The sequence below is a fragment of the Manihot esculenta genome, chromosome 5, assembly GCF_001659605.2.
Source record: "Manihot esculenta cultivar AM560-2 chromosome 5, M.esculenta_v8, whole genome shotgun sequence".
NCBI lineage: Eukaryota > Viridiplantae > Streptophyta > Magnoliopsida > Malpighiales > Euphorbiaceae > Manihot > Manihot esculenta.
Window position 1 is genome coordinate 7,020,908 of NC_035165.2, and position 25,330 is coordinate 7,046,237.

The 25,330-nt window shown below is 29.4% G+C and overlaps 4 protein-coding genes across 11 annotated transcripts; 1 reads left to right on the forward strand and 3 right to left on the reverse strand.

The window, feature by feature from the left end:
- Window positions 1-1,134: 1,134 nt before the first annotated feature.
- On the forward strand, window positions 1,135-5,341 carry LOC110615927 (E3 ubiquitin protein ligase DRIP2). Of its 6 annotated transcripts, none has more exons than XM_021758149.2 (8): window positions 1,135-1,289; window positions 1,453-1,700; window positions 2,299-2,398; window positions 3,513-3,846; window positions 3,954-4,399; window positions 4,503-4,553; window positions 4,783-4,855; window positions 5,025-5,341. In XM_021758149.2, exons 2-8 carry the CDS (start codon window positions 1,586-1,588, stop codon window positions 5,199-5,201), a joined length of 1,296 nt encoding a protein of 431 aa, XP_021613841.1. In that variant the 5' UTR covers window positions 1,135-1,289; window positions 1,453-1,585; the 3' UTR covers window positions 5,202-5,341. The 6 variants fall into 6 exon arrangements, 4 of the variants coding, with proteins under 4 accessions (XP_021613841.1, XP_043813012.1, XP_021613840.1 ...); XM_043957077.1 differs by having other exon boundaries at window positions 1,140-1,342; window positions 3,513-3,837; XR_006350850.1 differs by having other exon boundaries at window positions 1,141-1,342; window positions 4,503-4,680; window positions 4,729-4,855; window positions 5,025-5,135.
- A 121-nt stretch (window positions 5,342-5,462) lies between these two features.
- On the reverse strand, window positions 5,463-8,814 carry LOC110615926 (serine/threonine-protein phosphatase 6 regulatory ankyrin repeat subunit B). Of its 2 annotated transcripts, XM_021758145.2 has the most exons (12): window positions 8,716-8,814; window positions 8,406-8,468; window positions 8,048-8,221; window positions 7,603-7,734; window positions 7,255-7,394; window positions 7,059-7,145; window positions 6,764-6,889; window positions 6,528-6,680; window positions 6,297-6,398; window positions 6,047-6,217; window positions 5,878-5,957; window positions 5,463-5,746 (listed from the first exon to the last, which is right to left on the reverse strand). In XM_021758145.2, the coding sequence occupies exons 1-12, from the start codon at window positions 8,729-8,731 to the stop codon at window positions 5,644-5,646; spliced, it is 1,347 nt and encodes a 448-aa protein (XP_021613837.1). In that variant the 5' UTR covers window positions 8,732-8,814; the 3' UTR covers window positions 5,463-5,643. The 2 variants fall into 2 exon arrangements, with proteins under 2 accessions (XP_021613837.1, XP_021613838.1); XM_021758146.2 differs by lacking the exon at window positions 7,059-7,145.
- Window positions 8,815-12,914: 4,100 nt separating this feature from the next.
- Window positions 12,915-15,133, reverse strand: LOC110614861 (hsp70-Hsp90 organizing protein-like). 2 transcript variants are annotated; one of them, XM_043957078.1, is made up of 5 exons: window positions 15,032-15,133; window positions 13,829-13,930; window positions 13,478-13,648; window positions 13,308-13,387; window positions 12,915-13,239 (listed from the first exon to the last, which is right to left on the reverse strand). In XM_043957078.1, the coding sequence occupies exons 1-5, from the start codon at window positions 15,065-15,067 to the stop codon at window positions 13,236-13,238; spliced, it is 393 nt and encodes a 130-aa protein (XP_043813013.1). In that variant the 5' UTR covers window positions 15,068-15,133; the 3' UTR covers window positions 12,915-13,235. The 2 variants fall into 2 exon arrangements, with proteins under 2 accessions (XP_043813013.1, XP_021612236.2); XM_021756544.2 differs by having other exon boundaries at window positions 12,915-13,244.
- LOC122723678 (26S proteasome non-ATPase regulatory subunit 10-like) lies at window positions 15,067-19,094 on the reverse strand. Its single transcript, XM_043956774.1, has 9 exons — window positions 18,967-19,094; window positions 18,655-18,717; window positions 18,297-18,470; window positions 16,105-16,236; window positions 15,758-15,897; window positions 15,563-15,649; window positions 15,268-15,393; window positions 15,134-15,184; window positions 15,067-15,087 (listed from the first exon to the last, which is right to left on the reverse strand). Exons 1-9 carry the CDS (start codon window positions 18,980-18,982, stop codon window positions 15,067-15,069), a joined length of 810 nt encoding a protein of 269 aa, XP_043812709.1. The 5' UTR covers window positions 18,983-19,094.
- Window positions 19,095-25,330: the final 6,236 nt, after the last annotated feature.

The following is a 25,330-nucleotide window of genomic DNA, read 5'->3' on the forward strand; positions in this document are numbered from 1 at the left end:
AAAATTAAAAAATCTCAATTCTTTTCTTTCACTTCCATTTCAAAAAAAAAAAATTTAATCTTTTCTTTTATTAATAAGAGAATTTGACACTTTTTAGTTTTATATCATGCGTCAATTTTAACTGTCTTTGGGGTAATTTTTAATTTTTTTAAATAAATAAAAAAATAAATTATATTTAATTTTTAAATTTTAATATAATTAATATATCATTTCTTTTAATTTTAAAATTAAATACTTAAATTTTTTATAATCAATTCATTTAAATGAAATATTATATAAAAATATATTTATTATTTTTTTAAAATAAATAAACTACACCAAAATTCTTAAATTTTAATATAATTAATTAATTAATATTTATTTTTTAAAAATTTTATACTTAAATTTCTCTATTATAATTTAAATATTTTAATTTTTTATTTAAAAATATTTAAATCTCATTAATTTTATTTATAATATTTTATTTAATTATTTTTTAATATTTTTATTATTCAATTTTTATTTATTAAAATACTCAATATTTATAATTTTTAAATTTTTAAAGCATATTTATAATTTTAAATATTTTTAAATAATATTAAGTAATTTTTAAATAAATTATAATTTTTTATAAAAAATATTTTAAAAATAAATCATACTTTTTAAAATTTGATGATCCATTAATTTTAAACCAATATATATTTTTAATAAATATAAAATTTTTCGCTTATATAAAAAGAATTTAAGTCTTATTTTTTTATCAGTTAACTAATAAAAAGAATTTTTAATTTTAAAAATTATATAAGAATTAATTTATTAATTATATTAAAATTTAATTAAAATGTAATTTATTTTAAATAAAAAAGTGTAGTTCTTTAAATTTCTGCGGAGATAAATCCACGTTGCTCTACTTGCTAGCATGCGCGTGTGCACCCTATGACACTGCCCCTCGCAAATCTCGCCGTCGCTTACACGGAACACACCTCCTGTGCAGCTGTGCACACTGCGCACCCTCGGCGTATTCTATCCTCGAACTAGAGCTTCAATTAAACGGCTTCGCTAGTTGTCCACATATATATAAAATATATATAAAATAATAATTGTTCCTGAAAATAAAAATTTTAATTACTCGAAAATTAAAACAATTAAATAACATAAAAACAAATACTCTTGGTTCATGCTTTTCTTCGACGACCCCCTCCCCCTCTCTTCATCCCTCTCTCTAGATTTAGATCATCCATAAAGCTTTCCCTGTCCAAATCCACCGAAACCCACGTCGATTCTCCGCAAATCTCCATTACCCAAATCTAGTAATCTCAAAAATCTCTTCTTTATATGCTTATAAAGATCAAAAAGTGCTCAGGTTCTCTCTTGTTCTTGTGTGGACACCCCGTAAAATGTCTGCAGTGTTTTATTGTTGCCATTCTTGAGCTATTTCTGCTTCTTGTGATGCTATTTCTGGGTCTAATGCAGATAAATACAGAAACATGGACGTGAATCTCTTGTGTTTTTCGTTGTTGATAAGAGCATGCAGATGTGTGGATTAATATACATGGGTGGAGGGAGCTAAAGTGAGGCGAGAAGGGGGGATTTCTGAGACAAAGAGATGGCGAATCAGGTGGTGAAAGTGAAGAGGGAGACGATTGCAGCATGCATGACATGTCCTCTTTGCAATAAGTTACTGAGAGATGCCACTACCATATCTGAATGTCTTCATACGTGTCAGTCTTTGTATCTCTTTGTTTCTTTTGAGAAATTTCACTTGTTTCCACTCAAATCTTAACTTTCTAAATCTTTCTTCCTTTCGATTCTTATTGTATTTTGCATTGTTGATGAGCTTGGTGGGTTACTTTCTTCTTTCAGGCGTTTTCTTTATCTTGATTTGGTTTGGTTTTGTCTCTATTTTGACGTGGTCGTTTCGTAATTCTACTGTAAGACCATGGGCATTTAGTACTTTTGCGGCTTGGTTTCTCCTCTCTTCCTCCCTATTTTTAGGCAAATTCTAGATTCTGGAAGACCAGAAAGCTTAGTGAGAATAAACAAATAGTGAACAAGATTTCCTGTTTCATTATTTGCTTGGTTGAGATTAAAGTCATGCAACAGTTTTGCAATTGGAATAGTTTCCTTTTTGTGAATGTGATAGTAAATGGGTAGTTGCCACTTGGCAAAGTTTCTGGTTGAAAGTTAATGCTTCCTAAGTTCATATTTTAAAGTCTGAACTACACAAGTGTTCTCTGATCTTCTTCAATTTTTTGATTGGTGAAAGCTATTACATGGAAAATGTCTGATTGTCGTTACTTTTCTTGAACTTTCATTCAGTCTGCAGAAAATGTATATATCAGAGGATATCAGACGAGGGAGTAGATTGCTGTCCCATATGCAATATTGATCTTGGGTGTGTTCCATTGGAAAAATTAAGGTCAGTTTCTTGCCCTCGCCTGTGGCTTTCTCCTCCCACTTTCCCCCCAACACCACATACACACAAAAACACACCTCGCTCTCTCTATCATATTGCAAAACTGATAGCATGAAACTAACAATGCCTTGGATTGGAAGTCCCTGCCTTGATGGAACCTGCTTCATGTTTTATTTTATTAAAAACATACGCGGGTTGCCTTTACCTTTATTATTCATTGCTCATTGTATCCATATCAGGAATTTGAGGGTAAAATTATATCTTTTACACTTGTCTGCAACATTTGAACGCTGTGGCAGTGATGGTTTTAGGTCCATGCTCATGCTTGTACATGCATGAAGACTGCTAATGCCTGAAGTTCACAAAACAATGAAAAATAACGTTAAAAATTTAGGGGGATGATTAATGCCTCTGCTATTGCAATACTTTGATGAGACATAGATAGCATAATTTGTACCAAGGGTTTTGCAATTATATATTATATTCAGCTTAATGTTTTGGCTGATTCACTGTTTTGTTCTTTTTATTTAGGTCAATGGTTAATTTTTTGCTGTCAGGTGCATCTTCTGTTTAGTTCTCTTTTTCAGCTAGGATTGAGAGATGATGTTTGATGCCATAAATTCTTTCCTCCTTAACTCACTTCCCTCCTGTCCCACTGTTCCACTAATAGAGCTAGATGCTAAAATGTTTTGAAGGAACTGGTGGCGTATGATTATTTCTCTTGAAAGAGAAGTTTGTTACTAGCAATAAGCTACATATCTGAAAAAGGAGGGAAACCATTTGCAATAAAAACAGCGGAAGGTGTTGGTAGGGGTCATGCATTTAATTGGGGTTCTACTCGTACATCTTTAGGTGATTTTTTTTTTCTTGATTGGGGGTTTGGGGGGTGGGGTAGTTGGGCTTGTTTGATGTTGACCTGGAGGCTTCACAATGTGCTTGGACATGATATTCTATGATGTAGTTCCTTTTTGGATGTCTGAACGCATATAGTAAAAAATTAGCCTTTTCAGCATGCATTGACATGTATCTTACATTGAACACCTGCCCAATTTGGTAAAATTGAAGTTCTTTGTTCAGAAATCATTGTGAATTGATGATATTTTTGTATTAATATCAGGCCAGACCACAGTTTGCAAGATGTAAGGGCCAAGATTTTCCCATTCAAAAGAAGAAAGGTGGAGGCACCTGAAGTCACACCCTCAGCTATATTACCAGTTAGAAGGAAGGAAAGATCACTTTCATCACTGGTGGTCAGTACTCCCAAAGTATCAACACAGACTACAACCACTGGAAGAAGAACAAAACCTGTTCCAAGAAAGGCTACCGCTTTACGAGGTTCCCGCTTTCCTATTGAAAAACGCATTAAAAAGGAGGAAGATGCTGTGGAAGGCCATCTGGAGAACTCAAGTTCTCCTGAAACCATTAATAAGTTCAATCAGAATGTAAGGCAGGTACTGCGCATGTGAAGTTTATTCTTCTTTCCTTTCCTGGTAGCTTGAGGAACAGTTTTATGCTTGTTTCATGCTACTAAAATATTTTTAACATGTTTCTCATGCAGAATTCTTCCTCTGCCGAGGCTAGCCAACCTGCTCCTGATAATGAAACATATAATGGTGCTGAATCATGGGATGGGAAATCAGATCTCTGGCAACCATTGAATTGTTTGGTGGAAGTTGCAAATAGGACCAAGTCTTTCAAATCTACTTCACAAGTTTCTGATGCTAAATTTGAATCTACTAATGATCCAGATAATGAAACTCGCATGCGTAAAACCAAATTGAAGGAGAACAAAGACAAATCGAAACTAGAGGATGAGAAGAATAACACTGATACGTTGCCTTCAGAGTCAACAGGACCCAAAAGATTGCGCAGGAATCGCCGAAAAAAGGCTTCTAATTTTGGATATCCGGGCATATCATCCCAAGCTGTGCTGGATGCTGCCAGTGAAAAGCATGAAAAAAGAGCCGGTCCAGTTTGGTTTTCACTAGTAGCTTCTGAGGACCAGTGAGAATTCTTTGCAACTTCTAACTTCTAAAAGAATTACTTCACAAGGATTTTAGAAATTTAGACTTTGTTTTCACTTATTACATATCAATTGTTGTTTCAGGGAGGGAAATTCACCCTTGCCACAAATTCCTGCAAATTACTTGAGGATAAAGTAAGTTCCTTTTGACTTGAGTGAGACCAACCTGTTTAGGTTGGAGCTAAGGACAAGGTTGGCAATTACTGTTGTTGATAGATGGTTGTGAAACAATTATTGTGGAGAATTGTGCCTTCTATGGATTTACCTGGAGGTTTCTGTTTAGAGTCTGTTTTAAAGCCATAAAGTAAAATCAATCAACTAATTTTGGGAAATATTTCATGGCATTAATTTATTTCTGTGGCAGGGATGGAAATTTACCTGTTTCTTTTATCCAGAAGTACCTGATGAAGAAATTTGACCTTGTTAGTGAAGCCGAGGTGAGAAGCTTTCCAAGAATTTATGTGTTAATCTTCAAATGCGATGCAATTAAAAATTAGGAGGAACTTAGTCCTTGGCTTCTGCTCATTGCAGTCACCTTAGTGCTCAATAAAATTTGTGTGCCTCCAGCAATTGTTAATGCGAGTTTTTCATTTGTGTTTATGGCAGGTTGAAATCAAATTTATGGGACAAACAGTGGTCCCCACATTATTGTTGTACAATTTAGTTGATCTCTGGATACAGACAGCAGCAACATCAGAACGAGTATCGGCATCCATCGGTTCCTCAGCCAAGGATTTTGTGATGGTGCTAGCCTATGCACGAAAGGTCCCAGACCCTAAATAATGCTTGTTTTCCATAGTAAAAGTGTTCACAAACTACGTTGTATCTCCGTTGTTCTGCTTCAAGAGTATCACACGGGAAAATTCTTATTGTAGTACTGTATAATTTTTCCAATGGTATTTATCATAATTTTAATTTATTTATTATACGATGTATGATCCCAGTGCGTGTAAAAATAAGTTTGACAACTATCTAACAAGCATACAACAAAACATTCAAAATTGGAAACACGCCTTCCCTTTTCAAACAAAGATATGTTGGGAATCAAACTTCATTGTCGTTGGGAACAAAAAGCAGAAAAGTGGCTTGTGTTGTGTTTGTCTAGGCGGTGCAATCGATGGTTCATTTTCGAGACAATGGCTGATATTAATTGTTCAAAATTAGGTTGAAAATACAGTCTGTAATATAGAAGTAAAATACACAAGGGAACTTCAGCGTCACCCAGCTACAGATTTTGTCTATTTGCACAGCAGCAGCAACCGTCGAAGCAAGGCTCCCGAGCAGGAGCAGCAGCAGCAGCTTGTTGAATTTGCATTTGCCTAGCCTCCCTAGGAAGCCATATAAAGTAATGGAGAAAAGGATTACGAGTAATTAATTTAAATGTAATAACCAAATACTATATTCACCCGTTACATGTTATCATATTTAATTTTCTGCTCATTTAATAACAACTACTTACCGATAAGCTTGCAGAAGCTCCTTGTTTCCCACGTCTAACCTCCACCCAATGTAAAATGAATCAGCTGCCTTCTCAAAATCCTAAAATGGTTCGTTACAGTATTATCTTCATCCTGGAATTTAGCATCATAATACAAGGATAATGTCATAGTTTAGAGAAGACCACATACCTTCAGTAACTTCCACCCCACACCTTCCCTATAGTAGGCCTTCTGCCATTTGGGATCTAGCAAGAGGCTTTTCTGCCCATCAGCTAAAGCGCGATAACCTTCATTCAAGCAAGCCCAACATAAGCTCCGATTTGACTTCACTCTTGCATCCATGGGTTCTAAACATTCGGCCTGCAATGCCATACAAGTTGAAGAACATTAATCAAGTAAATGGCAACAATAGACCACATTACATACATAATACACTCACCTCAGTGTAACAATAGATCGCGTCATGATAGTCCTTTCTATTGAATGCATCTTGTCCCTTTGATTTAAACAGCACAAATTGTTCATTCTTCCTCTGCTCCAACTGAGAAGTAAAACATGCAAGCATTTCTATGATAGGAAATCGCCAGGCTAGATCCAATTTATTTTACAACAAAATGATATCCACCAAGAGCACATTTTTTTTTAAAGCACGTGACTTGGCATTGCTTACCTTTTTTTTAACTTCTATGGATTGGAAGTGCTTCATTATACCAGCGCAGCTCCAGTCTGCAACTGATGCAATAGAAGAGGTAACCGGAAAAAGAATCTCGACAGCCGTATGGTGACCTTGTCTCGCTGCAACTTCAACTGGTGTTAGACCCAACTGTTTGATAAACAAAATGTTAAAATTCCAAGGGACCAAATAACAAAATAAAAGAATGTTGACAACTGATAAGCTACACTCACATTACTAGCCATATTCGGTAATGCTCCCTCGTCCAACAAGTATTTAATACTTTTTGTGTCTCCTAAAGAAGCTGCATATTCTAAAGGTGTAGGTCCGACTGTTCTCATGTTTGGATCAGCTCCAGCCTATGCATTAAAAGGCAACAGAGGAGTGACATCAGAATTTACATTAGTGGGTTAAATTTTAACAGGTTACATATTTAAATTTATATTAATAACATCCTATTGGTTGGGTGAACAAATATCCAGGTGCCTGTAGGAAATTTCTTGTGCCTAAGCAACTTAGAGAGAGAACCTTAAGAAGTTGCTTCACGCATTCAATGGAACCAGCACAAAGGGATAACAGCAACGGTGAAAACAAATGACGGAATGTCAAGTTCGGCTGCACAAGCGTAAAAGATCGGATATAGCAAAAACTTGGGAACCGAAAAAGAAGCAAGAGGGAAAGGAAGGGTATGCATGAAACTTAAATGCTTCAAGGTCTTTCTTACGTTTGCATTGTTATCTAACAAAATTTTAACAGCCTCATCCATGCGAAGACTTGCCGCCTCCTGCAATGGTGTGCCAGAATCTGCTTGTGCATCAATTTCAGCACCTTTTGAAATCAAAAGTTGTAAAACTTTCCTACATCCTGCAAATATCTTATTGGATTAGGCAATTAAATACAGAAACATGTTAAATCAACTTTATTCCTTAGGCATGCACAGACAGGAGACTTCTATTCACGGGCGATATATCCAACAATCAAGAACAGTCCAATATAGAAAATCAAAGCAAGGAAAGAGCTCTTCCAGGAGGTTTTATTTATTTATTTATTTTTCTTTTTTAAAAAAAGATACCTCTCTTTGCAGCATAGTGTAAAGGAGTAAACTTTTGTCCAGTTGCTGCATTGGGATTTGCACCGTTCTCAAGAAGACTAACAGCAATGTGAGAATGGTCTTCTAGAATTGCACAATGTAAAGGAGTATTACCTATATAAATAGAACATTCAGCAAATCATGTAACGCTCACAAAAAGAATAAAAAGAAAATTAAATAATAATAATAATAATAATAATAACACCTTAGAATTCACTCATTTCACAGTTTCCAAATCATAACTAAATAATCATAAATAATTAACTTTATATAATATGTCTAACTATATATTATGAAATTCACGAATCTAGATACTGTACATAACTTGACAACCATACGTTGAAGTCAAAAGATTAAAACAAAATCTGAATTATATTTTTTGGAAAATATAATTATTTAAAATTATAAGACATCTATCCAAACATACCTTTTCGATCTCTCAAATTAACATCCATTTTCACTTCGCCGATAAGAAACTCGCACACATTAGCTTTTCCTTGTTCAGCAGCGAGGTGTAAAGCGGTTCGACCATCATGATCCTTAATGCTCTCCACTCTTTTCGCTAAAAAACCATCACATGTATCAAGCAACTTTGACAGAGCTGTTTCAACATTTCACAATGATTTCACAGACAAAACCAGTAACTAATTAGTTTATCTCCCAGGAAAATAAAATCAACAAAATAGAACGCAAAAACAAGAGCTTCCAAAAATTCTTTCCAATGTAACTAACGGATAGAATTACTGAAAAAAAAAATATAGTAATGATTAGAGAAAGAAGTTTACTCTTCATCAGTTTGAGATCTCCAGAAAAAGCCGCTTCAAGAAAAAGGCAACGTTTCTTATCACCTGCATATCAAAGACGAAAGCAAAAATAAATAATTAGAGTAAATATAACTATAGAAAATCATAGTAAGAACATGAAATGGAACTTTTTATTCGAATCTCCAGCAATAACAGATGGTCGAAATTAAAGAAGAACGAAAAAAAAAAATTATAAGTAATAAATCAACTTCTAATGTCCTTATCCATCTTTGCATCTTCGTTTAATTCTATTGTTGTAATGAATAAACCAGAGAGAGTCGTTTTGGAAGACCTGAAGAGGATGCCATTGGAGAACCAGAGACGTGAGAAGTTGAAAGCGGTTTTGCGGAGAGCTTCAGCGAGTAGAGAAGAAGAAGAGGAGGAGGTTCCAAATCTGTAAGCAGTTAAAAATAATGTGGGAGAGGGCGCCAAGGAAATGAAAAGGTTTCGGTTGGGCAGGGGGGAACTCCACGTGATGAGTCTCGTGTCGCCTCGTGGCCCTTCCTGATTGGATTTCGAGCTTCTGGGCTCTAACCACGCCTAGAAATTTCACGATTGGCCCACTGGATTCTTAGGTAATTGAAGATCACCTTCACTCTTTAGGATTCTGTTTTGTTTTTTTTGGGAACAAATATGATATTAAAGTATTGAATTTATTTAATAGAAAAGTTATTTAAGAGATAATAAATCTTTTAAAGACTCATTTTTTCTAATCATCAAATTGTTGGATTAACTACTCAAAAAATTGTTGTATTAAATATATCATAATATCTTATTTTATCTTAATTTAAAGATTTATTTTTTATCTTTAATCCATGCACACATAAAAATTTGAAGTCTGTCTTATTATTTAAATAAGAGAAGTCTTACTCATTATTTAAATAAAATAAATGTATTGTTTTTAAAATTTTATTATTTAATACTCTTTCTATCTAATAATTTATATTCACTTTAATTAATAAATATAATTTTTTTAATTATTTTCATTTTAAATAAATTAAATTTTATTAAATATTAAAATTATTTTAAATTTTAAAATAAAATTAAATAAGAATGTAATAGTCTATTTATTCGTTAACTTAATCTAAGAAGGTGACAAAATAATAATTTTAAAATAATTTAAACAATAAATAAAAAATACTTCTTTTATCCTATAATTTTTATCTATTTTACTTTTTTATACATATTAATAAATATAAATTTTTATTAACTTTTTTAATTATATTTAATTTAAATATATTAAATTTTATTAAATATTAGAGAGGTTTCTTAAAAATAAAAAAATAAAAAAAATTATAATAGTGAATTTATATATTACTATAATTTAAAAAAATGAATAATAATTTTAAAAAATTAAAAAATAATAAAAATTATTGAATGAAGGAAATATGAGAGAAGAGAAAGAAGGATAATAAAAAATACATTATATTTTTAAATTTCTGAATTGTTCTAAAATATTATCTTTAAATTGAAATAAAATATAAATTAATGTGAACATAAATATCCTTTTTATCTCATAATTTTATTCATTTTATTTTTTAATATTTATTAAGAAAAATATTTTTTATTAATTTTTTAATTACATCTCTCTCAAAAATATTAAATTTATTAAATATAAATTGATATTTTGAAAAATTTATTAAAAATAAAAAAATTAAAAAAATTATAATAATTCATTTATATATTATTATAATGAAAAAAAAGTAAGGAATAATTTTGTAGATAACTAAAAAAATGATATAAAAATTATGCCGACTAATAAAGTATATATTTAAATTTGGTTTATTTCAAATAAATAAATTTACCTGAATTTAATTTTCATAGAAAATATTGTTCCGTGCATCTTGATTCTATAGGTTACTCTCTATGCGTTTTGTATTTAGCTTCTATTTGGCTGCCGAGAAAATTGAAGGAAAAAAAAGCATTTATGTCTTGTTTTTCAGAAGTATTATATTATTAATGTGAATCATAAGGTCATATTTTTTGAAAAAAAATAGTTTTAATTTACTGTATTTATGTGGAATGTAGATGCGATATGTCATGAACGATTACCACTGCGATGGCAAGCTAGCTCTCAAGGTCGTTGACAATGAAGAGGTATCAGTTTTAGTTTATGAGTTTTTAAAAATATAGCAATAACTTGTTAATGATAGCATTATCTAAGGGTATTTTTGTAACTCATCCAATTTTTTATGTTACATTTGAGATGCAGTTGCATGTATGGGTTGATTCCAATCCTCTTTTAAGCAGCTTTTATTATCATTATTATTATTTTATATTTTAGTTTTAAAGGACTGTTTTCCTAGTCTTTACTATAATGATTTATAGAATTATCAGTGTTTAAGTGCTGAGATTTTATTAGATTAAGAGAAATAAATTTTAATTATATTATCCAAATGTAATTATAAAGAAAGCGATAAAAATTGTTAAGACAATTATGAAAGTGGTGGTCATAGATACTTGTATGCTATGTATGGTTGAGAGGGAAGAGGGGATGAAAGGAAAAAAGGTAAGGAGAAAGGTAATTTCATTTGTTTGGTGGAAGGAAAAGCAATGAAGAAAGGAAAGCTCCTCCCCATTAAGCCCTCAAAAAACCTGTTCACCCAAATTGGAATGATTGGAAGAAGAAAGTTTTGAATAAGCTATATTACTATTTTATCCCTATATCTTACTGCCTATTGATATATCTTTTATTGTACTTTTTTTGCAATGTAGAAAGAGGGAAATAACATTCACTGACTAAACATATCAAAGGAAAGATAGATTTTCATTCTTCCCCTTTTCAATCTTTTGCCTTTTCCTCTTCTATATTTCAAATTTTAATACCATATTAAATTTGATCAGACCTAATTTATTTAAAAATTAATTCAAAGGGAGAAATGCTTATAACTTGTGTAAGAGGCACATTACCTCTTTTCACAATCGATGTGGGATTCAACGATATCCTTACCTTTTAATTGAGTTCACTGTAACTTTATCATTTAATTGTTTGATTAAATTTTATGGGAATCTCGACATGTACACAATAATAATAAAAATATATTACTTTATTATAAAATAATAATAAAAATATATTACTTTATTATAAAGTATATTTCTAATTTGCTAAATGATCATTTTGTATTTATCATTCTCTTAAACATCTGTCAAATCTTACCATTAAATTAGATAAATCGGCCAAGTCTTCTTTTATTAATTGTAGAATGAGATACTAGTGCAAGTGGTTGCCTTTGATTTGCATGAGGTTTTGCTTATTGAGAAGATCCAACATGCTTATACTAAATTGTAGTGATTGTCTAATGGTACTAATTGCAACTATCGAGTCATAAATTTGGAAGCCATATAGACTCACGGAGGAAGAAGATGGTGCTTTCTCGGTGGAAATAAGAAAAATGATATATGATTAAATAAAAATCAATATGAGAAATAATAAAAATAAATAATTTTATTGTAAATTAAAGAGTTAATGCAAAAAAAATTTGCGCTTTTAATTTTGTTGCAATTACACTCTATTTCTTTTACTAATTAAAATTTAAATTTTTTAAATTATTTTAATTGTAATCTATCGTTACTTATATCGTTAAAAAACTAATAGAATTATCAAGTTAATTATAAATTAATACCATATCATCGCATCACATTAGTAAAATTTAAAATTAATCGTACAAAAATTTTATGCTTTATTTTGTTGCAATTCTATTTTATACTTTTATTTTTTACCAATTAAATTTTATTTTTTTAATATATGATCAAATGCTTTTATTTTTTACCGATTAAATTTTATTTTTTTAATATCTGACTAAATGTAGAAACTTATATTATTATTATTTTACTCTTTTTCACTACTAAATATATTTAAAAATTATTATTATTATTCAATTTTTTTTAAATTTTTATCAATAATTTTATAATAATAATAATAATTTGTCTTAATCTTATTTTGAGTAAAATCATTATCAACTGATTTTTTTTAAATTTATCTAATATGCTTATTATTTAGTATTACTTTTAAAATTATCGTTCAAAAAATAATTTCATTAAATACATTAGTCATAAAGTATAAAAAATAATTTAAATAATTATCCAAAAAATCCTATTCTTTTAGTTTTGTTAGAATTCTACTCTGAACTTTCAAATTATTATCAATTTTACTTTGAAATTTACTATATGATATTGACGTAAAGCGTGACGTGGCAATTTCATTAGTTTTTAATAGTATAAACGTAGGGAATGATATAATAATTTTATTAGTTTTTAACATAATTAGAGTAACTTTAAAATATCATGTTTTAATTGAAAAAAAAATACAATGATATAATTACAATAAAATTAAAAATATAGCTTTTTTTTGCCAATTAACTCAAAACTAAAATCCAAATTAAAAAATATTTTTATGTCCTAAGAAAACTTCAAAAAATATATCAATAATGATACCAACACATTCTAATTGGCAAAAAAAGAAACCATTACTTAATAAGTATGAATTCTGCGTTTTTATACATTCAATTTATAAACAATGTTAACATTGTTTTTAAAAGATCGATTTTCTCCCAATTAATTAGATTGGACTGTAGGTGCGATAATTTACTTGTAACGCATACAACAAAACATTCAAAATTGGAAACACGCCTTCTTTTTTCAAACAAAGGTCTGTTGGGAATCAAACTTCATTGTCGTTACAGTCTGTAATATAGAAGTTAAATACACTAGGGAACTTCAGCATCACCCAGCTACAGATTTTGTCTATTTGCACAGCAGCAGCAACTGTCAAAGCAAGGCTCCCGAGCAGCAGCTTGTTGAATTTGCATTTGCTTAGCTTCCCTAGGAGGCCATATTACATGTAATTAAATGAGCAGAAAATTAAATTTGATAACAACTACTTACTGGTAAGCTTGCAGAAGCTCCTTGTTTCCCACGTCTAACCTCCACCCAATGTAAAATGAATCAGCTGCCTTCTCAAAATCCTGAAATGATTTGTTAACAGTATTATCCTCATCCTAGAATTTAGCATCATAATACAAGGATAATGTCATAGTTTAGAGAAGACCATATACCTTCAGTAACTTCCACCCCACACCTTCCCTATAGTAGGCCTTCTGCCATTTGGGATCTAGCAAGAGGCTTTTCTGTCCATCAGCTAAAGCGCGATAACCTTCATTCAAGCAAGCCCAACATAAGCTCCGATTTGACTTCACTCTTGCATCCATGGGTTCTAAACATTCGGCCTGCAATGTCATGCCCAATAACCCAAATGACACGAATATATAGTATTTTGCTGGAGGACAAATTATTGACAACAGCACAAACACTGGCGGATATGTAAACATCACTCTTAGATGGAAAAGTTGAAGAACATTAATCAAGTAAATGGCAACAATAGACCACATTATACATAATACACTCACCTCAGTGTACCAATAGATCCCGTCATGGTAGTCCTTTCTATTGAATGCATCTTGTCCCTTTGATTTAAACTGCACAAATTGTTCATTCTTCCTCTGCTCCATCTGAGAAGTAAAACATGCAAGCATTTGAGTTTTTTTGATTCATGCTTAATAAAAAAAATATTTATTAAATCACGCAGAATCTGAAAATATTTTTAAATTTTATATATTAAAAAAATATTCGGTGGTCATATTGTCAAACACGCTTGATCGACAAATCGAATAAAAAAAAGTTCCACAAGTCGAACAGAGGAAAGTTCAGCATTTAAAATCTCGAACACGCCTGTGCTGACAAGTGAAAGGGTGGAGAGATTTGCGGACATATTCGACACTCTGTATGCCAAACATGTCCTGCAAATATAAAAATATTAATTTATTAATTTAAAAATTAATTAATTAATTTTTTAAAATTATAAAATATAAATTAAAAAATATTTTTTAATTTAAAATGCCTCTCATTTTTATTTATTAATATTTAACATTTAAAGAATTAAATTTTAAAATAAAAAGTATTATACTTAAATTTTCAATACATATAATAATAAAAATTATAAATTAATATATAAAAATAAAATTATAAATTATATATTATAAATATATGTTATATATTTTTAAATTGACATATAAAAATAAAATTATAAATTATAATTTTGCATGTATCTATTAATAAATAAAAATGAGAGACATTTCAAATTAAAAAATATTTTTTAAAAATTTATTAATTAATTTTTAAATTTGTAAAGAATTAATAAATTAATATTTTTATATACGATGTTGGGGTTGGGGATTGCAGGGAGTGCCGAACATGTCCCCCTCTGTAAATGTTGGACAACCCGTGGCATGTTGTTCAACACTGTTATGTTTTCGTGGTAATTCGATAGTTATAGTATAGAACTTTCCCTTGTTCGACATTTATATTTTTTAAATAAACGCGTTCAGTAGTATAATTGATAAAAATATTTTTTTAACACATAATATTTAAAAATATTCAAATTCTATATAATTTAATAAATATTTTCTTTATTATACATGAATTTGAAAAAAAGCTCCAAACATTTTTATGATAGGAAATCGTCAGGTTAGATACAATTTATTTTACAACAAAATGATATCCACCAAGAGCACATATTTTTTTTTTAAAGCACGTGACTTGGCATTGCTTACCTTTTTTTTAACTTCTATGGATTGGAAGTGCTTCATTATACCAGCGCAGCTCCAGTCTGCAACTGATGCAATAGAAGAGGTAACCGGAAAAAGAATCTCGACAGCCGAATGGTGACCTTGTCTCGCAGCAACTTCAACTGGTGTTAGACCCAACTGTTTGATAAACAAAATGTTAAAATTCCAAGGGACCAAATAACAAAATAAAAGAATGTTGACAACTGATAAGCTACACTCACATTACTAGCCATATTCGGTAATGCTCCCTCGTCCAACAAGTATTTAATACTTTCTGTGTCTCCTAAAGAAGCTGCATATTCTAAAGGTGTAGGTCCGACTGTTCTCATGTTTGGATCAGCTCCAGCCTATGCATTAAAAGGCAACAGAGGAGTGACATCAGAATTTACATTAGTGGGTTAAATTTTAACAGGTTACATATTTAAATTTATATTAATAACATCCTATTGGTTGGGTGAACAAAAATCCAGGTGCCTGTAGGAAATTTCTTGTGCCTAAGCAACTTAGAGAGAGAACCTTAAGAAGTTGCTTCACGCATTCAATGGAACCAGCACAAAGGGATAACAGCAACGGTGAAAACAAATGACGGAATGTCAAGTTCGGCTGCACAAGCGTAAAAGATCGGATATAGCAAAAACTTGGAACCGAAAAAGAAGCAAGAGGGAAAGGAAGGGTATGCATGAAACTTAAATGCTTCAAGGTCTTTCTTACGTTTGCATTGTTATCTAACAAAATTTTAACAGCCTCATCCATGCGAAGACTTGCCGCCTCCTGCAATGGTGTGCCAGAATCTGCTTGTGCATCAATTTCAGCACCTTTTGAAATCAAAAGTTGTAAAACTTTCCTACATCCTGCAAATATCTTATTGGATTAGGCAATTAAATACAGAAACATTTAAATCAACTTTATTCCTTAGGCATGCACAGACAGGGGACTTCTATTCACGGGCGATATATCCAACAATCAAGAACAGTCCAATATAGAAGATCAAAGCAAGGAAAGAGCTCTTCCAGGAGATTTTATTTATTTATTTATTTTTCTTTTTTAAAAAAAGATACCTCTCTTTGCAGCATAGTGTAAAGGAGTAAACTTTTGTCCAGTTGCTGCATTGGGATTTGCACCGTTCTCAAGAAGACTAGCAGCAATGTGAGAATGGTCTTCTAGAATTGCACAATGTAAAGGAGTATTACCTATATAAATAGAACATTCAGCAAATCATGTAACGCTCACAAAAAGAATATAAAGAAAATTAAATAATAGTAATAATAACACCTTAGAATTCACTCATTTCACAGTTTCCAAATCATAACTAAATAATCATAAATAACTTTATATAATATGTTTAGTTAGAGCATTTTTTCAATCCATATATAAAAGAAAAAATATTTTTTAATTCACATGAAATTTAAAAATAATTTCAGATTTTATATGTTAGCTCAGTATGTTCAGCAGCGAACACGTTTGTTCGATACTCAAAATGTCGAATAAAAGGCCATTCCAAATAATAAATGTTACGCGGATCAACTTATTCGACTTCAATAATATCGAACAAGGTGCCGAACACCCCTATGACGTAAGGGGTGTGCCTCTTCTGACATGCATGCAAATGTGAGGGGTGCAGAAATCTCTGCACCCGCTCAACATGGACATGTCCCTCGCAGCTTCCCCAACCACCTGCCCACCGCTGCTTCCCCAACAAACATTCTATTACAAATCACAATAAATATTATATCATAACAAATATTCTATCCATTAATATAAAAATTAATTTTAAATATTTTATTATACTTTTATTTATTTTATTATAAAAAAATACTTTTCAAAAATTAATTTTATTATTTTCAAAAAATTAATTTTAGTATAATACAAAATTTAATTTTAAATATTTTATTATAATTTTATTATAAAACAAAAAATAATTTCCAAAAAATAATTTTATTATTTTCAAAAAATTAAATTTAATGTAATACGAAAATTAATTTTAAATATTTTATTATAATTTTATTATAATACAAAAATTAAATGTTTTATTAATCGTATTATTTTATTATAATACAAAAAATAATTTCAAAAAAATAATTTCATTATTTTCAAAAATTTAATTTTAGTATAATACAAAAATTAATTTTAAATATTTTATTTATTTTATTATAATACAAAAAATAATTTCAAAAAAATAATTTTAGTATTTTCAAAAATTTAATTTTAGTATAATACAAAAATTAATTTTAAATATTTTATTATAATTTTATTTATTTTATTAATTTCATTATAATACAAAAAATAATTTCAAAAACTTAATTTTATTATTTTCAAAAAATTAATTTTAAACTTCATTTAATAATATTTCTAAATCTATAAAAATTACATAAAAAATTATATTAATGATATCATTTAATATGAAATATCTTATATTTTTTTAATTAAGATTTAATATTTTAATTTATTATTTATTTTTTATATATAAAGTAATATATATATATATATATATATATATATATATTTCATAATAAAAAAAAGATTTAGAAATACATGATGAGAGAGTGAAGTGAAGAGCTGGAGAGGGAGAAGAAGAGGAGAGGAAGAATGAAGAGTTGGAAAAGGAGAAGAAGAGTAGGAGAGGAAGAATAAAAATTAGGAAAAAAGAAGGAGATGGTGGGAGACTTGGCTTTAAAAACCAAAGTCTCCCCTGATCTGTGCGTGCAGGTCTGCGTGGCTTGCATGCAGAGCTATGAGGACTCGCATGCAAAATAAAAAAAGAAAAGTGTTCGGCACGAGAGCAGATGAACTCCTTTCTTGGTCAAGGTTTCGTCAGAGATTCCTGACGAAACCTTGAACCTTGTGCGTGTTTAGCACCCAAGATGCCGAACACGCCACACTGCCACCACGGGAGCAGATGACACTGCTCTCATGGCATGGATTGTCCGGCACTTATAGTGCTGAACAAGATGAATAAACCAAAGTTTGGCACCCATAGCGTCGAACTTTCATTTGTGTCGAACTGGCGTGCTCTACTGCCGAATACGCTAGGTTGACACACATAATTTTCGGATCTTACATAATTTTAAAAATATTTATGCATGATTTGAAAAATTGATCTATCTAACTATATATTATGAAATTCACCAACCTAGATACTGGACATAACTTGAGAATGATATCTTGAAGTCAAAAGATTAAAACAAAATCTTACTTATATTTTTTAGAAAATATAATTATTTAAAATTATAAGACATCTATCCAAACATACCTTTTCGATCTCTCAAATTAACATCCATTTTCACTTCGCCGATAAGAAACTCGCACACATTAGTTTTTCCTTGTTCAGCAGCGAGGTGTAAAGCAGTTCGACCATCATGATCCTTAATGCTTTCCACTCTTTTCGCTAAAAAACCATCAGATACATCAAGCAACTTTGACAGAGCTGCTTCAACATTTCACAATGATTTCACAGACAAAACCAGTAACTAATTAGTTTATCTCCCAGGAAAATAAAATCAACAAAATAGAACACAAAAACAATAGCTTCCAAAAATTCTTTCCAATGTAACAAACGGATAGAACTACTGAAAAAAAATATATAGTAATAATTAGAGAAAGAAGTTTACTCTTCATCAGTTTGAGATCTCCAGAAAAAGCAGCTTCAAGAAAAAGGCAAAGTTTCTTATCACCTGCATATCAAAGACAAAAGCAAAAATAAATAATTACAGTAAATATAGCTATAAAAAATCATAGGAAGAACATGAAATGGAACTTTTTATTTGAATCTCTAGCAATAACAGATGGTCGAAATTACAGAAGAACGAAAAAAAAATAAATTATAAGTAATAAATCAACTTCTAATGTCCTTATCCATCTTTGCATCTTCTTTTAATTCTATTGTTGTAATGAATAAACCAGAGAGAGTCATTTTGGAAGACCTGAAGAGGACGTCATTGAAGAACCAGAGAAGTGAGAAGTTGAAAGCGGTTATGCAGAGAGCTCAGCCAGTGTAGAGCAGAAGAAGAGGAGGAGGAGGTTTCAAATCTGAAAGCAGTTAAAAATAATGTGGGAGAGGGCGCCAAGTAAATGAAAAGTTTGGCCACTGAACTAGAAAATGCAACTGGATCGTTATTCTCGGGTACGGATTCCATCAATTTTCAATACTCTCGGGTACGGATTCCATCAATTTTTAATATTATAAATTTAAATAATTATAGCCAAATTTAAATTTAAAAAATAATATTTATTGGAAATTTAAATCAGATTTAAATTTTATATATATAGAATATTTAGTGCTAGAATTTATTTATATAAATAATTAATTTAATATAAAAATATTTATAATAATATTTATAAATTTATATATTTTTATTTAAAAATTAAAATTTAAATATTTTTAAAAATATTAAATTTCTTAAATAAAAATTATTAATGAAAAATATTTTTTATATAAATTATTAATTAAAATATATAAAACTAAATGAATTCGTATTTTATTCAAATAATAATAATCGGGTTTAGAATGAGTTGAAATAATTTAAATTAATTTTTAATTAAATTAAAAATTAATTTAAATATTATTAATATAAATCAAATTTAAATTTAAATAGTTTAATTTTCGCCGATAAGATACGTTCCGAACTCTTAGATAACCAAGATCATCTTCACTCTTTAAGATTTTTTACTTTGAAATAAAATAGAATATTAAAGTATTGAATTTATTTAATAGAGAAGTTATTTAAGAGATAATAAATCTTTTAAAGACTTTACTTTTTTTTCTAATCATCAAATTGTTGGATTAACTACTCAAAAAATTGTTGTATTAAATATATTATAATATCTTATTTTAACTTAATTTAAAGATTTATCTTTTATCTTTAATCCATACACACAGAAAAATTTGAAGTCTGTCTTATTATTTAAATAAGAGAAGTCTTATTCATTATTTAAATAAAATAAATGTACTATTTTTAAAATTTTATTATTTAATACTCTTTCTATCTAATAATTTTTATTTATTTTAATTAATAAATATAATTTTTTAATTATTTTTATTTTAAATACATTAAATTTATTAAATATTAAAAATATTTTAAATTTTAAAATAAAATTAAATAAAATTATAGTTATCGATTTATATGTAAGGAGACTAAACAATAATTTTAAAATAATAAAAAAAATAATAAAAATTACTTTCATCATTCCATAATTTTTTTACTTTATTTTTTTATACATATTAATAAATATAAATTTTTATTAACTTTTTAATTATATTTTATTCAAATATATTAAATTTTATTAAATATTAAAGAAATTATTTAAAAATAAAAAATTAAATGGAATTATAATAGTAAATTTATATGTTATTATAATTTAAAAAAGAAAATTGAATTATAATTTGAAAAAATTTAAAAATAGATAAAAATTATTAAATGAAAAGAATATGAGAGAAAGAAAGTATTAGATAGATAAGAGAAAGGTGGATAATAAAAAATAAATTATATTTTTAAATTTCTGAATTGTTCTAAAATATTATATTTAAATTGAAATAAAATATAGATTAACGCGAACATAAATATTTTTTATTTTATAATTTTTATTCATTTTATTTTTTTAATATTTATTAAAAAATTGTTTAATATTAATTTTTTAATTACATTCATTTTAAAAATATTAAATTTTTTAAATATTAATTGATATTTTAAAATATTTATTAAAAATAAATAAAAATTAAATAAATTGTAATAATTAATTTATATATTATTATGGTGTAAAAAAAGTAAATAATAATTTTTGAGATAACTTTAAAAAGTGGTATAAAAATTATGTGTACCGATAAAGTATATATTTAAGTTTAGTTTATTTCAAATAAATAAATTTACATGAATATAATTTTCATAGTAATTTTTTTAAAAATAATAAATTATTTTTTCTTCTTTAATATTCGCGAGTAAAATAGTTTATATAACTTCGTAAAACGACTTCATTGAGAGATCGGCACAGTTGTTTCGCAGATCTTGATTCTGTAGGTTATACTTTTGTATTTGACTTCTGTTTGGTTGCCAAGAAAATTGAAGGAAAAAAACACTTATACCTTACTTTTTAGAAGTTTCATATTATTAATGTGAATCGTAAGGTTAGATTTAAAAAAAAAAGTTTTTAATTTACTGTATGGCTTTCTTTTTGCCTCGCAAAAGTATGTCATGAAGGATCGCCGCTGCGATGGCAAGCTAACTCTCAAAGTCGCTGACAACATAGAGGTATCAGTTTTAATTTATGCCTTGTTCTTTCGGTCTGTTTGTTTTGATAAACATTTTATTGAAATTATGCTTATATTAGATTATCTATTTTATGAAAAAATTTGTAATGTTAATGTGTATGTGATGAATGCTGTAGATTTGAAGTTCAATTTCAACATGTTTTTATGTAATTGGATATTATTTAGAATTACAATCTAAATCTATGGAGATGAGTAATATATAATGGAATTGTTATTATGAAGTGAAATTTATATGTTATGACACCTGACTGTTTGAGAGGGCTGTGTCAAAATGGAAATTTCAAATTTATTTGGGTTTTTTAAAGCAAATTGGGGATAATGTTTTTTTGAGTTGATAAAATGAGTTCCTCGATATTAGAGGTATTATATGTTAATGTCACAAATTCATGGTTCAGTTGCTTTCTTTAAATATAGGGCTGAAAATTTTTAAGGCAATCGGATATTGACATTATTAAAAAATTTATACTCATATTTTGAAAAACTCATTAAAATATTTTTAAATTTTAATTTTGTTAGATATTTTAGTTCTTGGGTCAAATTTTTAAGTATATTCTAGCATATTCTTTTAGTTAAATTTTAAATAAATAATTATTTAGTCCATTAATTTAAGGAGACTAAAATGTTTAACAAAATCAAAACTTAGAAATATTTTAGTGAGTTTTTGAAAATATAGCAATAACTCGTTAATGATGGGGTTATCCAAGGATATTTCTGTAATTCACCCAATTTTTATTGTTGCATTTGAGATGCAGTTGCATGTAAGGGGGCTGATTCCAATTCTGTTTCAAGCAGTTGTTATTATTATTATTATTAGTTTTAGAGGACCGCTTTCCTAGTCTTTATGTAATATAAGGTTAAATTATGGCGTCAGAATTCCAACTTTCCGACAGAATCTCCGTCGGAATCCAAAATTTCGAAGCCAAAATATTTAGAAGGGTAAAATAAGGTTTTCATAAAGTGAATTTTTGAGTTTTGGCAAGGCTTAAAGGTTCGACCGTCAAAGATGGTTTCTTTAGTCACTTATAAGAGGCTTTTAGCCCGAAAATGAGAGAGTTTCCTCTCCATTTTTGAGCAGAGGTAAGTCCATGCCCTTCCTTTAATATTTTTACTGAAATTCCTTTAAATCTCTCAGAGAATTCATGAGTTTTCCTTTATTTTTGAAGATTTGAGTTTGAATATAAAGTTTTAAAGCTTGGAAATCTCTAGAGATCAATTTTCCTCATTTCTAAATTTTGGTTACTGTCACCTTTGTGTCTCAAAGAGATAAGTTTAAATCTTTACATTTCTTCTGTTTTCTAGAAGTTTTAAACAAGTTTTAAAGGGGTTTAAGAGTTGTTGATGCATGTAAATTGTTAAATATGAAGTTTTAGGATTTAGGTTAGGGTTGATGATGAATGTTTCCTCTTGTGTTGTTGTTGGTGCATGATGGGGATTAGGCAAGTCTTAGATGCCCCTTATGCGTGTTGAGTATGTATGATTTTTTTTTTTAGCTGTGTGTGAGAAACGTAGCTTTTGGTGGCTATGTGCATAGGGCAGAATTAGGTTCTGTCTTGCTGGAGAACCTAGGTTCGGCCGCCGAAATAAGGTTCAGCCGTCGAACCTGCTTGTGGAAGCAGCCTTTGGACCGCCTAACCTGCTCCCGAAGGTCTGGCCTTCGGATATGTGAAGGGGTTTAGGCCGCCGAACCTGCCCCTAAAAGTTACTGACTTTTGGATCTGTGAGAGACCATCGATCGCCGAATCTACCGCCGAAAGTCTCTCGCCCAGCCTTCCTCTGCTTGTTTTATATGCATGTTTTGGTATGTTTTAGGGGGTTCTTGGGGAGTTATTTATAGTCTTGCAAAGGTTATATTTGGTCTCTCATTTGAGTCCATCTGTGTGGGATCAAACCTAAGAAATTGTAGAGGTCTGCAGTGAGATAATTGTATCAGTCTTAGGCGAGCGTTAGTCAGAGGTGAGTAGAATTGAACTAATTTATTATTTTTAAAAGAATCAAACTTTTTAAGCATGCTCATGCATCACGAATGTCATGTTTATGTATTAGGTTGTTTGCACTATAATTCACGAATATCATGTATTGCATATTTTACTGTTATTGTGAATGAATGTTGGATGACCCACTAACCCTCGATTATGATATTTTATGATGGATATGGAAAGATCAGGGTTTGCCCATTCTACGCTCATAACACTATATAAGGGAAAGACTAAGGTTGTTCATTCTACGCCCCTGGCATTATGGATATGTTATGATATATTTAAGTGGAAGTCCTGAGAAGCACCCGTCGTGGGCCGGGCACTATTGGAATTTGTAGAGGGTTACTGGTGACAAATCCATCTTGATGTGAATTATTTGTATTGTGACGCATTCCATTCGATCGTATGTTTATTGAACTGTTTTTATGTTATGCTCACTAGGCACTTGTAGCTTATCCCTTTCCCCTAACCCCAGGTTTGCAGGATCAGAGTTAGCTCGAGAAAGTTGGCTGAGTTGCTAGAGCCTTTTATAATAGCATAGATGTGGACATGTATTGCTTTGTGATTTTAGAATTGGGCTTTGCCCTAGTTTTGACCTTATAATCCCTGTTTACATTATTCTTATGTAAAAGTTTTAAGTATGAGTTTATGTTTGAACTAAACTTGAGGCATGTGATATTTACATTACTGGAGCATTTGATGAGGGCTCTAGTATGTTTTATGTTTTTCAGTTTTGATGCACGCACAGGTCGAGTCTTAGTTCATGAAATGTTTATGTTTATGTTTTCATATAATCACGGATGGGATTTTATCAGGTGTAAAAGGATGTATAGTAGGTTTGCTATGGGTTCCGGCAACCTTAAATCGATCTGAACTCTAGCGCCGGTAGCGGTTCAGATCTCAGGCCGTTACACTTTACTATAATAATTTACAGAATTATTAGTGTTTAAAGTGCTGAGATTTTATTACTACACTAAGAGAAATGAATTTTAATTATATTATCCAAATGTAATAAATGGAATTTTAAAGAAAAAAGCAATGAAGAAAGGAAAGCTCCTTCCCATTAAGCCTTAAAAAACCTGTTCTCCCAAATTGGGATGATTGGAAGAAGAAAGTTTTGAATAAGCTATATTACTATTTTATCCCTATATCTTACTGCCTATTGATATATCTTTTATTGTACTTTTTTTGCAATGTAGAAAGAGGGAAATAACATTCACCAAGTAAACATATCAAAGGAAAGATAGATTTTCATTCTTTCCCTTTTCAATCTTTTGCCTTTTCATCTTCTATATTTCAAATTTTAATACCATATTAAATTTGGTCAGAGTTAATTCATCCAAAAATTAACTCAAAGAGAGAAATACTTATAACTTGTATAAGAGGCACATTAACTCTTTTCACGATCGATATGGGATTCAACAATATCATTATCTTTTAATTGAGCTCACTATAATTTTATCATTTAATTGTTTGATTAAATTTTATGAGAGTCTCAACATGTACACAATAATAATAAGATTATATTGCTAAATGATCATTTTGTATTTATCATTCTCCTAGACCTCTGTCAAATCTTACCATTATATTAGATAAAGCGGCCAAGTCTTCTTTTATTAATTGTAGAATGAGATACTAGTGCAAGTGGTTGCCTTTGATTTGGAAGAGTTTTTGCTTATTGAGAAGATCCTCATGCTTATACTAATTTGTAGTAATTGTCTAATGGTACTAATCGGCAACTATCGAGTCATAAATTTGGAAGCCATAGACTCACGAAGGAAGAAGATGGTGCTTTCTCTGTGGAAATAAGAAAAATGATATATGATTAAATAAAAATAAATATGAGAAATAACAAAAATAAATAATTTTATTGTAAATTAAAGAGTTAATGTAAAAAAACGTTTGCACTTTTAATTTTGTTGCAATTATACTTTATTTCTTTTGCTAATTAAAATTTGAATTTTTTAAATTATTTTAGTTGTACTCTATCGCTACTTATATTGTTAAAAAACTAATAGAATTATTAAGTTAATTATCAAGTCAATG

Coding starts and splice junctions, on each gene's coding strand:
- LOC110615927 (XM_021758149.2), top strand. CDS start 1,586: ATGGCGAATCAGGTGGTGAAAGTGAAGAGGGAGACGATTGCAGCATGC. Junction 4,554..4,782: donor GCAAATTACTTGAGGATAAA/GTAAGTTCCTTT, acceptor TTTCTGTGGCAG/GGATGGAAATTTACCTGTTT. Junction 4,856..5,024: donor ACCTTGTTAGTGAAGCCGAG/GTGAGAAGCTTT, acceptor TGTTTATGGCAG/GTTGAAATCAAATTTATGGG.
- LOC110615926 (XM_021758145.2), bottom strand. Junction 8,222..8,405: donor AGATCTCAAACTGATGAAGA/GTAAACTTCTTT, acceptor ATGTTGAAACAG/CTCTGTCAAAGTTGCTTGAT. Junction 5,958..6,046: donor TGGGGTGGAAGTTACTGAAG/GTATGTGGTCTT, acceptor GAACCATTTTAG/GATTTTGAGAAGGCAGCTGA.
- LOC110614861 (XM_021756544.2), bottom strand. CDS start 15,067: ATGAAGCACTTCCAATCCATAGAAGTTAAAAAAAAG. Junction 13,931..15,031: donor CCATAGAAGTTAAAAAAAAG/GTAAGCAATGCC, acceptor TTTACTTCTCAG/ATGGAGCAGAGGAAGAATGA. Junction 13,649..13,828: donor GGATCTATTGGTACACTGAG/GTGAGTGTATTA, acceptor ATGACATTGCAG/GCCGAATGTTTAGAACCCAT.
- LOC122723678 (XM_043956774.1), bottom strand. Junction 16,237..18,296: donor TAATTTGAGAGATCGAAAAG/GTATGTTTGGAT, acceptor CTATTTATATAG/GTAATACTCCTTTACATTGT. Junction 15,185..15,267: donor TACCGAATATGGCTAGTAAT/GTGAGTGTAGCT, acceptor TTTATCAAACAG/TTGGGTCTAACACCAGTTGA.